At 39.2% G+C, this 16,768-nt stretch overlaps 1 protein-coding gene across 2 annotated transcripts in view; it reads left to right on the top strand.

The window, feature by feature from the left end:
* The window catches only part of BMPR2 (bone morphogenetic protein receptor type 2), a 304,173-nt gene extending 290,981 nt beyond the window's left edge, over positions 1-13,192 (top strand). Inside the window, exons 13-14 of one of the 2 annotated variants that reach the window (XR_012244982.1) lie at positions 6,020-12,354; positions 12,644-13,192. Coding sequence is in view for 1 of the 2 variants with exons in the window: in XM_073633288.1 (XP_073489389.1) it covers positions 6,020-6,270 (251 nt within the window). In the remaining variant the exon portion in view is untranslated. Of the gene's footprint in view, positions 1-6,019 lie in introns of both variants that reach the window. The other variant, XM_073633288.1, reaches the window with a different exon arrangement.
* Positions 13,193-16,768: the final 3,576 nt, after the last annotated feature.

The following is a 16,768-nucleotide window of genomic DNA, read 5'->3' as shown; positions in this document are numbered from 1 at the left end:
AGGGGAAATCTTCCAATTCAGACACTAGTTCTGGTGACCTGTGGGTCCCCAAAAAATCTCTTAATTTGCAGGGAAGTAAAGGGAAATCTCCATAATGGGAGGAGATGGTTGAAAAATGTTGACAGGGGGTCATAACCATCCTTGCTCTTTTTTTTTTTTTTTGTCTATAGTTCTACTTTAAAGTACAGCTAAAGGCAAAACTTTTTTTTTTGTTGTGGATAGAGTGGAGAGGGATTAGAACACCTGTCAGGTTTTATTACGGTCTTTGCCCCATTAGGGAGATTCACCCTCTCTATTTGTCCTGTTTACCATATCATTAAAAGTAAAAGAAAATCCCAAATTTTGGGTTGTCCCCAGAAAAGTAATAGAGGGAAAATCTTCCAATAGGGACACTAGTTCAGGTGACCTGGGGGTCCCCAATAAATTCCTTTAATTTGCAGGAATTCTCTCTCACCTCCTGTTTGACTATTGGACAGGAAGTGAAGGTAAATCTCCGCAATGGGGCACAGATGGTAAAAAAAAAAAATCAGACAGGGGTTATAACTCCCCTTACTCTATCCCAAAAAAAAAAAAAAAAGAAGTTTTTCCTATAGTTCTACTTTAAGTTCAAAGGACACCTTACCTGATAAAAAATATAAAGGCTTCCATTGCTGACATCCATTCTGCAAATGCTAGTTGCCTGACTATAAAGCTGCTCCCTTTGTTTCAATACTTTTAACCTCTAATGCAAAACAGGTATGCAGAAAAGGACTTCTGACTTTACTTTGGCTTTCCTGATTTGGATACTTGTTCCAGGTCAGTGCCTGAGAAAGTCCTGAAGTCCAAGGGTCAGAATACTAGCCAGACAGCTATCATTTTTAAAGGTAAGTCAGCAATCACAACTACCTTCTTTCTCTTGATTAAGATTATAGGGGTTAAAATGTTTTTATTTCAGGGTTAAAGTATAACTGAAGGCAAAACTTTTTTTTTTAGCTTTGGATGGAGTGGAGAAGGATTGGAAAGTTTGTCAGTTTTTATTGCTGTCTGTGCTCCCATTAGGGAGATTCACCCTCTCTATTTGTTATGTTTACCATTATCATTGAAACTAAAAGTAAAAGAAAATCCCAAAGTTTGGGTTGTCCCCAGAAAAGTATTAGAGGGGAAATCTTCCAATGGGGACACTAGTTCTGGTGACCTAGGGGTCTCCAAGGAATTTCCTTCATTTGCAGAGATTTCCTTTCACTTCCTGTTTGGAGATGGAACAGGAAGAGAAGGGAAATCTCTGCAATGGGACACAGATGGCGAAAAAAAAAAAATCTGACGGGTTATAACCCTCTCTTACTCTAGTCAAAATGAAATAAAAAAGTTTTGCCTATAGTTCTACTTTAGGTTTAGGGTGAATTTTACTTTTAAGCATTAGGTGAAGTGTTAAGGTCGATATTTCATCTTTGGGTTACGTGTCAGGGGAAAGGTGAGAGTTAGGAATAACCCTGTGCTGTGGGGTAAAACCTTTCTAAGAATTTATATGATCACCAGGCATTCTTTATATGTACAATCATTTTATAACAATGGCTTCTATCCATTTTATACAATGCGAGCAAGATACTCCATGGCCCTGACCAGGGTCCATGGAGTATCTTTATTTTTTTGCCCCCTAGGCCAGCTACTTGTGCCCATCCTTTCCAACAACTATTCTGGACACTGCTCCAGCCCAACACATGCACACACATACCACATATATGTTCCACTTAATTATATACACTGTGGATTCAACTTTTTTTCAACTGTATAAAAAAACAGAATTGCCAAAAATAACAGGACAAATAAACACAAACATCCAAAGAGACAAACTTTGTACCTACCGACACAAATAGAAATGTGTCCACATAGACACAGGCAGTACCAGACTGACACAACTAAGACATGTCTGCAGAAACACAGTCAGTACCATAGTGACACAACAAGGAATTTGTTCACAGAGATAAAATCAGTACCACAGTAAGGTCTGATTCACACCTATGCAGATTGCAGTTTGCATGTTCCAGATGCATTTTGCATTTTTCAATACACGTTTTTCATCCATTGAATTCTATGGAACCAAAAAAACAGAAAAAAAACCCTGACCCTTTCCAAAAAAAAAACACAAATATGAACGTGACCTATGTTAAATGGACTGTAGTGTGTTTCTGCAAAACTGAAAACGCACTAAAAAATGCTAAGGTGTGAACCAGGCCTAACTCAACCACTAACTTGTCCACAGAAGCACAATCAGTACCCTATTGACACAACCTGGTTTGTATCTGCAGAGAATCGATCAATACCAATACAACCAGGAATGGGTCTACAGAGGCACAATCAATACTGTCGTGACATAACTAGGAATGTGTCCACAGTATTGTAGAGAATCAACCAGAAACACATCTTTATCTACCTACTAATTTATTTTAGTTACTTATATAGTGCCATCAATTTACGCAGCTCTTTACATATGCATTGTTCATTCACTTCAGTCCCTAACCCTCAAGGAGCTTACAATCTAAGGTCCCTAACACACATTTATACATACTAGGGACAATTTAGACAGGATCCAATTAACCTACCAGCATGTCTTTGGAGTGTGGGAGGAAACCCACGCAGGCACAGGGAGAACATGCAAATTCCAGGCAGGTAGTGTCGTGGTTGGGATTCGAACCAGCGACCCTTCTTGGGTCGGCTAGGCGAAAGTGCTAACCACTACACCACTGTGCCGCCCCACTTTAATTTGGGTTTTGTTTGAATTAATATGCAGGAGGGTTTGCCTGACAGGCTCTGTAAGCCTATAAGTAGCAGTAGCCAGCATGAATTTAAAGTGGCTTGGGTGGCCATGTGCTTACCCTGACGCTCTAGGCAATAGCCTGTGTGGTCTAATGAAAAATCTGGCCCTGGTATATACAGTATCTCAGAAAAGTGAGTTACACCACATTTTTGTTAATATTTTATTATATCTTTTCATTTGACAACACTGAGGAAATGACAATGTAAAGTAGTGAGTGTACAGCTTGTATAACAGTGTCAATTAGCTGTCCCCTCAAAATAACCCAACACACAGCCATTAATGTCTAAACCGCTGGCAACAAAAGTGAGTACACCCCCTAAGTGAAAATGTCCAAATTGGGCCCAAAGTGTCAATATTTTGTGTGGACATCATTATTTTTCAGCACTGCCTTAACCCTCTTGGGCATGGAGTTCACCAGAGCTTCACAGGTTGCCACTGGAGTCCTCTTCCACTCCTCCATGATGACATCACATTGCTGGTGGATGTTATAGACCTTGCGCTCCCCTACCTTCCGTTTGAGGATGCCCCACAGATGCTCAATAGGGTTTAGGTTTGGAGACATGCTTGGCCAGTCCATCACCTTTACCCTCAGCTTCTTTAGCAAGGCAATGGTCATCTTGGAGGTTTGTTTTGGGTTGGTATCATTTTGGAGTACTGTCCTGCGGCCCAGTCTACGAAGGGAGGGGATCATGCTCTGCTTCAATATGTCACAGTACATATTGGCATTCATGGTTCCCTCAATAACCTGTAGCTCCCCAGCACTCATGCAGCCCGAAACGATGACACTCCCACCACCATACTTGACTGTAGGCAAGACACCCTTGTCTTTGTACTCCTCACCTGGTTGCCGCCACACAGGTTTGATACCATCTGAACCAAATAAGTTTATCTTGGTCTCATCAGACCACGGGACATGGTTTCAATAATCCATGTCCTTAGTCTGCTTGTCTTCAGCAAACTGTTTGCGGGCTTTCTTGTGCAACATCTTTAGAAGAGGCTTCCTTCTGGGATGACAACCATGCAGACCAATTTGATGCAGTGTGCGGCGTATGGTCTGAGCACTGACAGGCTGACCCCCACCCCTTCAGCCTCTGTAGCAATGCTGGCAGCACTCATACATCTATTTCCCAAAGACAACCTTTGGATATGACGCTGAGCACATGCACTCAACTGTTTTGCTTGACCATGGCGAGGCCTGTTCTGATTGGAACCTGTCCTGTTAAACCGCTGTATGGTCTTGGCCACCGTGCTGCAGCTCAGTTTCAGGGTCTTGGCAATCTCCTTTTAGCCTAGGTCATCTTTATGTAGAGCGACAATTCTTTTTTTCAGATCCTCAGAGAGTTCTTTGCCATGAGGTGCCATGTTGAACTTCCAGTGACCAGTATGAGAGAGTGAAAGCGATAACACCAAATTTATCACACCTGCTCCCCATTCACACCTGAGACTTTCTTACACTAACGAGTCACATGACACCGGGGAGGGAAAATGGCTAATTGGGGCCAATTTGGACATTTTCACTTAGGGGTGTACTCACTTTTGTTGCCAGTGGTTTAGACATTAATGGCTGTGTTGAGTTATTTTGAGGGGACAGCAAATGTACACTGTAATACAAGCTGTACGCTCACTACTTTACATTGTATCAAAGTGTCATTTCTTCAGTGTTGTCACATGAAAAAATATTTACAAAAATGTGAGGGATGTACTCACTTTTGTGAGATACTGTAAATCAATTGAGCTCCAAACCCAAATTCACTACCTCAGAACTTTTTACTGCCAGTACCACTATGTATCTTTCCCTTCTCATGTACTGTACATGGCTTTAAGCACATAGAAGAGAAGGATAACATGAAGTAGGAACTTAAAGTGGATGTAAACCCTCACATATACCCAATGAAGTGAATAGCCTCAGATGATACACAGAAATGAAACATATCCTCCTTCATAAGTTGTCCTTGTATATCTGCAGTCTTCCCTTTTCTACACTCTTTGTAAAGTGCAGATCATGTTAGAAACCTTTCTTCCTCGTTCAGCAGTGTTTGGGGAGTCTGGGCTTACACTGTGTGTGAGCTGATTGAAAGAAAAGGGACACCCCCTCCATATAGGTAGAGGAACGAAGGAACATGCAGAGCTGTAGTCTAAATAGACAAGCTCTCTGCTTATCTACCTCTAAGCTCCCTCCCAGACACAAATTTTCAGCTGCTGTTATCTCATGTATCAGAGAACTTGTCAGAGGTGACTCTGCTGATAACAGAGGAATGAAACACCAGAGACAAACTACACTCAGAGCTTTGGAGAGAGATACCTAAACAACACTACAGATATATATTCCTAGGTCAGATTTCATGAATGGGGTTTACAAACACTTTAAAGTACTTGTAGATTATTTCAGTCAGTAAGGAGTACTTTTTATTTTTTGTTCCAATAGTTTTTATTACAATTTTTAAAACATCCTACAGAAGTTTACGCTCAAATAGTTGTCAGAAAATTGTCAAAACAAGGATGCATTATCCAATATGATCAGTGACTCAGAACAATTAAACATAAACAAAACATAATAAAAAAAAATTGCATAGTTGGGGGGACTTTACTGTCCCCCGGTAGCATCCTACCAAAAATTATTATTATGGTATAACAGAACCAATAACAAGAAAAGTGAAAAATGAAAAGGAAAAGACGAAAGAAAGCACCAAAAAAGAGTAGAGTAGGGTAGGTCCCCTCAACCCGGGCCTTCCCTCACAAAATAGCTCAGTATTCAGGGAACCTGAAGATAAGCAATCCAGTGATTCCACACTTTTCAAACCTAGCTTGCTTTATCTCGTCGAATACTGGTCAGTTTTTCGTTGATCATAATCCATGATATTTTGTGTTTCACCAACGTAACATTGATTACCGGTGATTTACATGCACATGCTATAGTTATTTTAGCTGCTAAAAGAATGAAAAATATAAGAGTTCGTAGATGTCTGGAGATCTCCTCCGGCAGATCAGCCCCGTTTTGGCTCCTCTAGGTACATATTGTCCCTTCACTGAGTAGATCAGGTTGAAATAAGGAGTACTTTTTAAGAAAATAGAATTGCAGTTCTTATGGCCCTGAGTCCTTGTTAGAATTGTGACCTCAGTGGTCGCTGTTCCTATGCTATCCTATTTATCTTTCTTACATTGGGTGAAATTAAAGCTTTGAAATCCTATCCCTGTAAGGAACTGAAAACTTGTTTTGTTATTTAGGTGATACGCTATCAGACAGTCGGGCTGGCTCAGGCGAGAAGATAAAGAAGAGGGTAAAGACACCGTACTCCCTAAAACGATGGCGTCCCTCTACATGGGCCATCCCCACTGAGCGTCAGGACTGTGAAGTCAACAACAATGGGGGCGATGACACCTTCAGCCACTCAAAGTCGAGCACAGCTGTTTACCTTATAGATGGGGGCACCACCACTGCTGCCCTCTCAAAAGATGCCAGGATGAGCTGCTTGTAAATTATCCAATCATCTCTTTTTTATTATTAATATTTTTATTATTATTTTCAAGTTTTCTGACTGCCTCCAAAATCTGATTTTTTTTTTTTTTATCATCTAGTGAGCAGAAGACGTGAAAAATCATATTTCTATCATCAAATCTTTGTACAGGACTTGCAATAACACTCATGGTTATGGCAGGGCCAGTAATCCAGTAAGGGTTCATGTCTTGTCCTTCCACGACCATGGGAGTTACATAGAATTCAGCTATGCAGAGTAAACACACAAAAATACAGTTTATGCTTCCTTGTTTTTTTTTTACATTTTTTTTGTTTGTTTGTTTTTCATTTTTAAGGTAGTTCTGCACCTTCTACATATTGTTTTGTGAGTCCCAAGTCTGCTCATGTTTCATGTATATGTAAAAAGAAAAAAACAAAACAAAGAAATAGACCACAGAAAGTGGAACACCTCTGAAAAAAAATGTTTTTGTTAAAACGATGGAGAAGATATTGCTGACCGTTGTGGTCTCTAAATATTCTGCAAAAACTGTCAGACAGGATTAACTGCAGCAGTGTCTTGTGCACGCAAATTTTGATTTTTATGCTGTGTCTAGTCTGTATGTTGATGTGTTAAAGAAGCGCTTGTTCAAGGACAAATACACCAAGAGTAGCTTATTTCCTGCCTTTTTTTTTTAGTAGCAAAAGACTTTGCACTTTTAGGTAAAAGCACTGCAAGTCATATTAAAAATGGCTGTCTCACAGGAAGTTTCCATTCACAATTCCAAACCCCTAAACTGTGAATCAGTTTACTCCAAAGCTTGGACAGATTTTAGCCCTTGATTCATGGGGCTTTAATCTTTTCAGCTACTGGAGGAGACAGAGCCACAGCATGATGGACTGACTGATGAACTGAGGGGGTTTTATGTAAAATGTTTACTTTCACCAAGCTTATTTGCGTATCGGACAACCATTGTTAGCTGATGACACTTGGAGGAAGAAGAAACAAGGGGACACGTCTATTAAGGCTTTAAGGCGTATGTTAAAAAAAATAGATTAAAAGATTATATAAATATATATATAAAATATGTGATTATAACAAGAAAAGAGCTTATAAAAGTGATATTTTAGCCTATCTGTGCAAGAGTGAACACTTGTTAAGCAGAGTGGATTACCTTTGAATATCTGGCTTTTCATGTACTTGGTTGAAATGTGCAATGATATATTTTTTCCTCAATGCTTTACTGCAAAATACATTTCACTAACGCTAAAAATTTCCGTACTGTTTGTGATTTTTTTTTTTTTTTTTATATTTTTACCCTGAATAACTGCTACAAAATGTCCCCACGAGCTGCTTTTTGTATCTGAAAGCTGCCCGTTGCTGGTTATGTCCTGTGAATATGCTTTAACTTTGTATTTTTAATAAATATTAAATAAATGTATGCAAAATACAGAATTTAGGCTTGCCCCTTTGAAGAAGCAGTGTCACGGTGCTTAAATAACATTAGGGAAATTAAACTGATCTCATCTCTGTGGACTGTGCTGTATAATCTCATTGCCTGTTCATGACAGGTTTACGTTTTTTGCAACCTAACCCCCATGAACACTACCAGTATACAATCTCTGGATGACAATCTTCTGAAGATACGTTGAGATATTGGCATTTAAACTGAACTTTATCAGAAACTGCTAAAATAAGAGAACTGTCTCTTCATAACTTTCAGCCCACCATGACTAGTCAGATTCCAAATATGTACATTTATATACAGTTTTTATTGTGTCCCCACATCCCTATAATAAAAGAACTTGTATTTGCACATTTTCAAAAAAACAACATTAAAAAAATCTAATATTTTCTCCCTGAAAATTTACACAGGAAAGACTTGAAATGATGAAAAACTTGTTAATTTTCCACTGTCGCCTCCAGAATCTCATCAGTCTAGGCCCTAGGGCCATATATGTTGCTTTTTTGCAAATCTACGACCTTAATCTGACAGCAAGGTCATTTGGCCTTATTTCCTTCTTATTTTAATATTAATATGGTCATTTAAAATGGTGAAAAACAGTGGGCAAAGTGTAGCGTAAATTATGATAGTCTGAGGACACTAAACTGCTTGATAGCTGATTAGTTGCGCGGGGTAACTAGATTTTGCTTTTTTTTTTTTTTTTTTGGACACTTACTAAGTAACGGTCTGTGACTATGTGCTCTATATTGTTCAGTCGTCCAAACAATAAAGCTAAACCTATAAAAAAACAGAATTCAGCTGCAGTGGTCTTGTTGGAAAAAACTGTTTTTTCCTGTTAAGCCTAGTACACACTATTAGATTTTTTTGTTCAACCCAGCAGGGGTGAACGGAAAAAACCTCACAGCTGTTGAGGAGCCACTGTACTAACCATGCAATGTTAGTACAGTGATCTCCCCTGCTGTTCTATTGTGTTCTGACAGGGGGACAGCCCCCCCCCCCCCCAGAACACTCCGATCAGTGCTCTCAGCCATTGGATCAGGAGTCGGACAGCAGACCTTTTTTGGCATGCCCCATTGACAGAAGCGGACCGATCGGCCGGGTTCTGTTCGACCAGGTGCAGTACACATGGGCTGAATGTCGGCCAGTTTCTTTTTAACCAGCCAATGCCGCCCGACATTCGGCCCGTGTGTACTAGGCCTAAGCCTACATTTTCAATGTTTTCTCAAAAGCTTTCGTTATTATTTTACAATACCTAGTGTAAACTATTATCTTTTTTGAATCTGACTTTAACCACTTGCCGACCAGCCACCGTCATTATATTGCGGCAGGTCGGCACAATCCAGCGAGACGTCGTAGCTATACGTCAGCTCCTTTAAGCAGGATAGCAGGCGCATGTGTGCCCGCTGTACTCGGGGGGTGCCGATGCTCATGACCGGCGGTCACGATGACCGCCAACCACGAGCGATCGCGGGCACGAGAGGCAGAACAGGGACGTGTGTGTAAACACGCAAATCCCTGTTCTGAGAGGAGATGCAGATAATAGCTAGGAACCACAATCTGTCATCTCTGATAGTCAGTCCCCTCCCCCTACAGTTAGAACACACAGTCAGGGAACACAGTTAACCCCTTGATCGTACCCTAGTGTTAACCCCTTCCCTGCCAGTGACATTTATACAGTAATCAGTACATTTTTATAGCATCGATCGCTGTATAATTGTCAATCATCCCAAAAATGTGTCAAAGGTGTCTGATGTGTCCACCATAATGTCGCAGTCACAATAAAAATCGCAGATAGCCGCCATTACTAATAAAAAAAAAATAATAATAAAAATGCCATAAATCTATCCCCTATTTTGTAGACGCTATAACTTTTGTGCAAACCAATCAATACATATTGGCCTAAACTGAGAAAAAAATTTTCTTTTTTTAAAAAAAAAATTGGGGATATTTATTATAGCAAAAAGTACAAAATATTGTTTTTTTTGCTGCTCTTTTTTGTTTATAGCGCAAAAAATAAAAACCGCAGAGATGATCAATTACCACCAAAATAAATCTCTATTTGTGTGGAAAAAAGGACGTCAATTTTGTTTGGGTACAGCATCGCACGACCACGCAATTTTCAGTTAAAGCGACACAGTTTTGCATGGCAAAAAATGCTCTGGTCATTGAGCAGCCAATTCTTCCGGGGCTGAAGTGGTTATGATAGAACGCCTGTCAACCTTTTTTTTGGGGAGGGCTAAAATCTTTGATAGATTTAAATTTGTGTCCATGTTAAAGAGATTTCTCTCACTTCCTGAATGTTTTAAGGAGAAAAAGGTCAGGGGCCAATAGAGAAAGTGAGAGGAAAACTGCCCAACTAAGCACAGCCAACAATGAAAACAGATGTCCTTACCTATATTCACTTAAAACTTGGCTGCAATTCTTCTTTATTCATTTGTCTTTTAAAAGGGGTTACCGTATATATTTCATTATGATAATGGTATATGGAATGTTGGACATTCATATGATATAAACACAAATTTAAAATAACAAAAACATGGAGCGATCAAATTCTGGAATTAGGTTATCCAGCAATTTTTGAAAAATAAAATCACTCAGGGTCTATTTACATTTTCCAGGTGGTGTGCTGCAGTAATCACTATGCACATTAAAGTGGTTTTAAACCTCAGACATGACATGTGAACAAAGCATGTCCCTCTATAGTGTGTACTTGTCTCAATTAGAAGCACTAAGTGGAGTTTCTGGCTGATGCCTGGTTCCTCTGCTATCAGCATGAATCACTTCTGACAAGTTTTCCTGATACCTAGAGAAAAATGGTGACAGGGCAGAGAGCTCCAACTGATTTACAGCCTTAGGTCTGTTCCTGTGTGCTGTGTGAAGGTGGGTGTGTCCCTTCCCTCCAATCAGCTGTCAGAGCTCTCCTCACTGAGCCCTGCAGAGTGTAACTTCAGCTCTCTTCCACCTTTTTTTGCCAGCTCAGGCAAGCTTTATAAATTTTGGACTTTGAACGGATGTAGAGAAGTGAATACTGCAGATAAACAGGTACAACTTATGTAGGAGGATATGTTTAATTACTGTGCATCACCTGAGGCCAGTCACTTTACTGGGTTTACAACCACTTTAATCCACAATACATGTGCTAGTACGTTGCAGTTTTAATTTATTTTACAGTATACCACAACATACAGACACACTCTACAACGCGTTGTGATAAAAAATCAAATAATATGCTGCATGTCCGTTTTTTTTTTCCGTTATGGTGCATTGAGGCATTTTAAATGGGTTTCTCTGACGCAACGCATCTTAAGACATCAACGCACAATTCCCAACGCACACGTTCCTGTAGAGATGGCTGTATGTATAAGTGGGTACTGAAGTGACCCCCGGCTGGAACTGTGAATAGTCAGAGAGAGTGATGTCACCAGCAGACCAAGATCTCCAAAATGAGTCCAAAGCTTTAATCCATGATCATATTGATACAGCAGATAGCAACATTTTGGAGCCATGCAGGACCCCTTCATCACATGGTCACATGCCTGATAAAGGGATCCTGCGTGGCTCAAAAATGTTGCTATCTGCTATAACGATGTAATCGCTGATTAAAGCTTTGGACCCATTGTGGAGATCTTGGTGTGCTGGTGACACCGCAAGTGTTAATGCAAAGCCTTGGAACGGCAAAGTGTGAATGAGCCCTCAATGAACAGGCAGTGCTTAATACAGGAAAACATATAATTGTCCTGAATTCATCAAGTTCATTGCTTTACTGAATTTGTGGCTGCAACATCTCAGCCATGGGAGAAGGTGTTGGAGAACATGTTAGCTGTAAACAGGTGATTTCTTTCAGCAGTGTTATTGAATGTAATTAAACATTTCAAGGACAAAAACAATTCTGGAAAGCTAATCTGTGCCTTGCATGACTCTAAAGGCTACTTTAACATTGGGGGCGTTGGGGGCGTCGGCAGTAAAGCGCCGCTATTTTTAGCGGCGATTTACCGTCATTTTTGCTGCACTTTTTGGCCGCTAGTGGGGCGCTTTTAACCCCTGCTAACGGCCGAAAAAAGGTTAAATGCGCCCGCAAAGCAGCGCTTTGCCGGCTCTTCGGCGGCGCTGCCCATTGATTTCAATGGGCAGGGGTGCTGTAGAAGCGTTGTGTACTCCGCTCCTACAGCGCCTCAAAGATGCGGCTTGCAGGACTTTTTTTGGTGTCCTGCCAGCGCACCGTTCCAGTGTGAAAGCACTCGGGCTTTCACACTGGAGTGAGAGGAGAGGCTCTTTACAGGCGCTATGCAGGCGCTATTTTTTGCGATCTAGTGCCTGTAAAGTACCTCAGTGTGAAAGCAGCCAAATAGTTAGCCCGAACAGAGTGTATATTTAAACCTTGTAATAGGAATATATTCATGTCCAGGCATAAGTATACCAGCTTGTGCTTTTAGTACAAAGGTTTTCGTGACACTGCTCCTTTAAAGGTGTTATATCCATTTCATTCTTATTTAAAAAGTTTATGCCATTGGTAACCAGGACATTTTGTCTTAATTATCACATTTTCTGTTCATTGTAGCCTATTTGTTCAATTGATGCAAAGAGCAATGATGTAATGTTCTCATAGCAACCAGAGATCAGCAATTAAGTGGTCTAATGCACTAGTGAATACTTAAAGGGTTAGTTCACCTTTACCAAAAAAAAAAAAACTGCCTATGCATGTAAGGGTATCTACCTGTAGATAAAAACAAACTGCGCAGCTTTAAATAAACTTAGATAATGATTTTGCCATAGGTGTAGGCCATTTATGTACCTCCCAAAGCCTGGCCGAAAAAAAAGTTCAGTATGTATAAGGCCTACACCAATAGCAAAGGCATTATCCAATTTAGTCATAGCTGTGCAGTTTTTTTTTCTACAGGCACCCTTTAACTGTATAGGCAGTATTTGGTAAAGGTGAACTAACCATTTAAAGCCGATTAGTTGATATGTAACATGACATATTCTGTAAGCACTATTACATTAAACAAGCCTTATTGCATTGAATCCCATAGTCTATCTGTATGATGTACTAGTATATTATACTATATATTCTAGTATAGTATACTTTTATTTTTACCAACACTCACCATTAAATGTGTAAAAAAAAATTGTATAGCGTTACTTTTATAATATACTGGTATAATATGCTACATTATTCTAGTATAGTATACTAGTATTCTATATATTTATTATCCACAATGTTTTTTTTTTTTATTTTGTAAACGTAATTTGCCATGGTATCACATCCACGTGCTAGTACAGAATACTATACAGTATTCTGTTAAAGTATATTATTCTGGTTTAATTTATAAAGATTTTAATCTAGAAACTACATGAGGATGGTCAAGGTCATGAACAAACACCAGTTTATCTCCTGCTGAATAGAATTTTGAAAGACAGTTTAACCTTTATTCATTATTGTTCTTTTCCATAACCAATTGAAATAAATATCAGTTAATAAGACCACTGTATTGTATTGTCTAGCTTGTTTCAGAAGAGGGTGGCTTATTTTAACCAAATGTTTTGTGTTGGATTTTTTTCTTCCCTTGGCAGTTGGTACAAAAATTCTAAACATGCCTAACAAGTGCCTAAAGTAAACCTGAGTGCTGCTCAAAATGATTGCCTCAAAATTAAACACACTTTACCAAGTATTTTAAGGTAGTTGTGTATGTGAATGTATTTGTATGATGCATATACAGTATATTTTCCCACATGTCCTTTTGTGAGCTCTCTAAATACAGATCTTAACTATCAAATCGAATTGTGCTGCGGGGGCTGCTTGAATGACTTAGTAGGCCCGGGCTTACCTAAAAAAAAAGTGGCCATCCTCACATGTCCAGCTGGGAGGGCCGCTTACGGGCAGAGATGTGCACAATGGAAACATTTGGTTCGTTTCGTATTCACTTGTTAAGTTAATAATTCAGTTTCGTCATGTTTGTTATGCTAGAATGATTTGTTTTCAGAACTTGTTTCATATATTTGGATTTGTTTTGTATATTTATTTACGAATTGAAATTCAAATTCATAAAAGAATTTGAAGTCGAAATAGAAACATACTGCAGTAAATACAGTAAGGTATAATGGTGAAATGAGTCGATAATTCTTACTTAGGCTGCTTTATAAAACGGAATAGAATAAAAAAAACGGAATAGAATAGAAAATAATAGAATTTAATAGGCCAGAATAGAAAATAAAAGAATAAATTAGTTAGATTACTACTTAGTACTACTTACTCTTATACTGTTTCGTATAATAGAATAAAACAGAATAAAATAGAATAGAAAATAAAGAAATAGAATAAAACCAAATAAAGTAGAGAATAAAGGAACAGAATAAAAAAGAATAGAATAAAATTAAACATAGTAGAATAGAATAGAAAATATGTTCTTATTATATTATTCCATTGTATTATATTTTTTATTTTCTGTTATTTCTTTATTTTTACATTTTGTTTTATTCTATTTTTTTCTATTCTGTTTTATTAAATTCTAGTTTTTTTATTTTCTATTCTATTCTTTTATCCTCTATTCTATTCTGTTCGGTTCTGTTCTTTTCTATTCTGTTTTATTCCACGCCAAGGGAGGTGTCATGTTGCCTCGGCGTGTCTTCCGGGTATCGCGGTTCCAGTGCTGTGTGTGGCTGGAGCCGCGATGTCATCACTCCCGCGCATGCGCGCGGGAGATTTCTTACCCAGCAAGGTCCGGCAGATGCCGGGCCTTCAGCCGAGAATCCCCTGTGCGCATGCGCCGCTGCAGTCAGCGGCTCATAGCAAGGGGAATATCTCCTAAACCGTACAGGTTTAGGAGATATTTTTTTTACCTGCAGGTAAGCCTTATTATAGGCTTACCTGTAGGTAAAAGTAAAAAAAAAAGACTATACAACCTCTTTAAGCAGCCTAAGTAGGACTCATCATCTTATTTCACTTTTATACCTTACTGTATTTATTGCAATATGTTTTCATTTCGAATTTGAATTCATACTGCTACAATCACCTCAAGCAAATTAATTTTCGAATTTAAATTAATTTTCAAACTCAAAAAAATTGTTTCATTATAATCTATTTCAAATTCGTTGAAATTTGTTACTATTGTGATTCGGAAATTATACATCTTGAATCTCCGAAATAACTAAAATTTTGAAAACATTTTGATTCGTAATAAAACAAGTTGCACATGTCTAGTTAATGGATAACTAAACCTAAGAACAAAAATGTAATATATTGCAGCTTACCAATCCTTAGATGTGGTGGCTGCATTCATTTTCATTTTTAAGTCTAAGAACATTTTTAGCAATGATAGAAAATACCACTTGATCTTGGCAGAAATACAGGGGTTGATTTACTGATCTGGCAAAATCTGGTGCAGCTCTGAATAGAAACCAATCACCTTCCAGGAATTTTTTCAAAGCTTAAAGGGGTTGTTAAGCCACTACACTAAAAACCTCCCAGCCCCTCTGTAACATAACATTATGTGTACCTGTGCCTGTGTTATATAAAAAAGCTGCCGATCTTTACCTATATCAGAGCGACTCCCGGCACTCACGTGACTTCTCAGCTTTTTCCTCTGCCCAGCTGACAGCTATAGTGGGCAGGGCCAAGAACTCCCGCTGACGTCAGCAAGGGAGGAGGGGAGGAGAGAGGAGAAAGCTAAGGAGTCACGTGAGTGCCGGGAGACGCTCTAATATAAGGTACAGATCGGCAGCACATAATGTTATTTTACAGAGGGGGTGGGATTTTTTTTTGTAGTTATGATAGCAGCAAGTGGGGAGGGCACTGACACAGAGCAGACAGGCGGGGGGGGGGGGGGGGGGGTCAGAGCAGGGCTGCGGATGACGGAGGCACGTAAACTGACCACAGTGTCATGGTAAACCATGGTCAGTTTACAGGGGGGGGGTTATAGCCAGGTAGGATCAGCCAGGTTTCTTAGGTTATAGAAGGGGCCAAATTACACAACATAAGCACTGTATAACATGCTTTAAGGGAACAGGATCTGTTTTTTGTTTTTTTTTAGGGTAACAAACACTTTAGTGGAATAAGCTGAAGTTAGAAGCTGATTGGCTACCATGCACAGAATTTGCACTCTTGCTTTAGTAAATCAACCCCATAGTGTCCTTATTACTTCCTGTGAGGTAAACTGAAAGCAAAAATATTGCTATATTTCTTTTGGAAACAAATACAAATATGCCACTAGATTGCCCCACCCATGAAACAGCAGTGACCAATATATGATATATTATGTCAAAGTTTCCAGAAATACATAGGGAAAAATGGCAATAGATGTGAGGAGGATTGTGATAATAAGCTACTATTTCCCTGGTGTGGACTGCAATATCTTCCTTTTGAAATGCACCAAACAATGGAACAACTGTGATGTCATCAGCCCACCTCTCCTCCTCAGCCAATCAGAGGAAACTTTGTATATGTTCATAGAATACAAAGCTCCCTGTGAAAGACAGAGCATTCCTCAGTCCAACTAGATTTTGTTCTGGAAGTGGGACAAGAAGTTCCCATCCCACTGCCAAAACATAGCACTGTATACTGCATGTAGCTGAGGCTCTTACCAACTCAGCTTTATCATATGGATGTTCAGGCTTCCACTGATGCCAGTTTCAGTTGTAAGGTCCTTCAGGTGGCTCTTTGAGCTGGAAAGAGCCCCCAGATTATCCCCTGGTTTGGGGGCTTGTTAGCTTTTTGTTTACTTTTTCATAATTTTGACTACTTTTAGATGTCCTAGTGTCCTTTATTAAATGATTAAGAAAACAGAATTCTCAACAATAAAATCCTTTTCTTGTTTATTAAATGATACAGGTCACTTCTAATACTGCTTTTGAACGAAACTGAAGGTGATGAGAATGGAGGAGTTTTACTGGCAGCATTTGTTTGCTAGTATCCAATTCTCCTGTAGGTGGCAGTACAACCCAATTGTCTCAGAATCCCTATGACACGTTTCCTTTAACCACTTAACCTCCAAAAGATTTGCTCCACTTCATGACCAGGCCATTTTATGCGTTTTGGCACTGCATTACTTTAACTGACAATTG

This window comes from Aquarana catesbeiana, linkage group LG06 (assembly GCF_042186555.1).
Source record: "Aquarana catesbeiana isolate 2022-GZ linkage group LG06, ASM4218655v1, whole genome shotgun sequence".
NCBI classification, from domain to species: domain Eukaryota; kingdom Metazoa; phylum Chordata; class Amphibia; order Anura; family Ranidae; genus Aquarana; species Aquarana catesbeiana.
The sequence above is the reverse complement of the archived record's forward strand: the minus strand, read 5'-3'. Positions and strand labels throughout refer to the sequence as shown.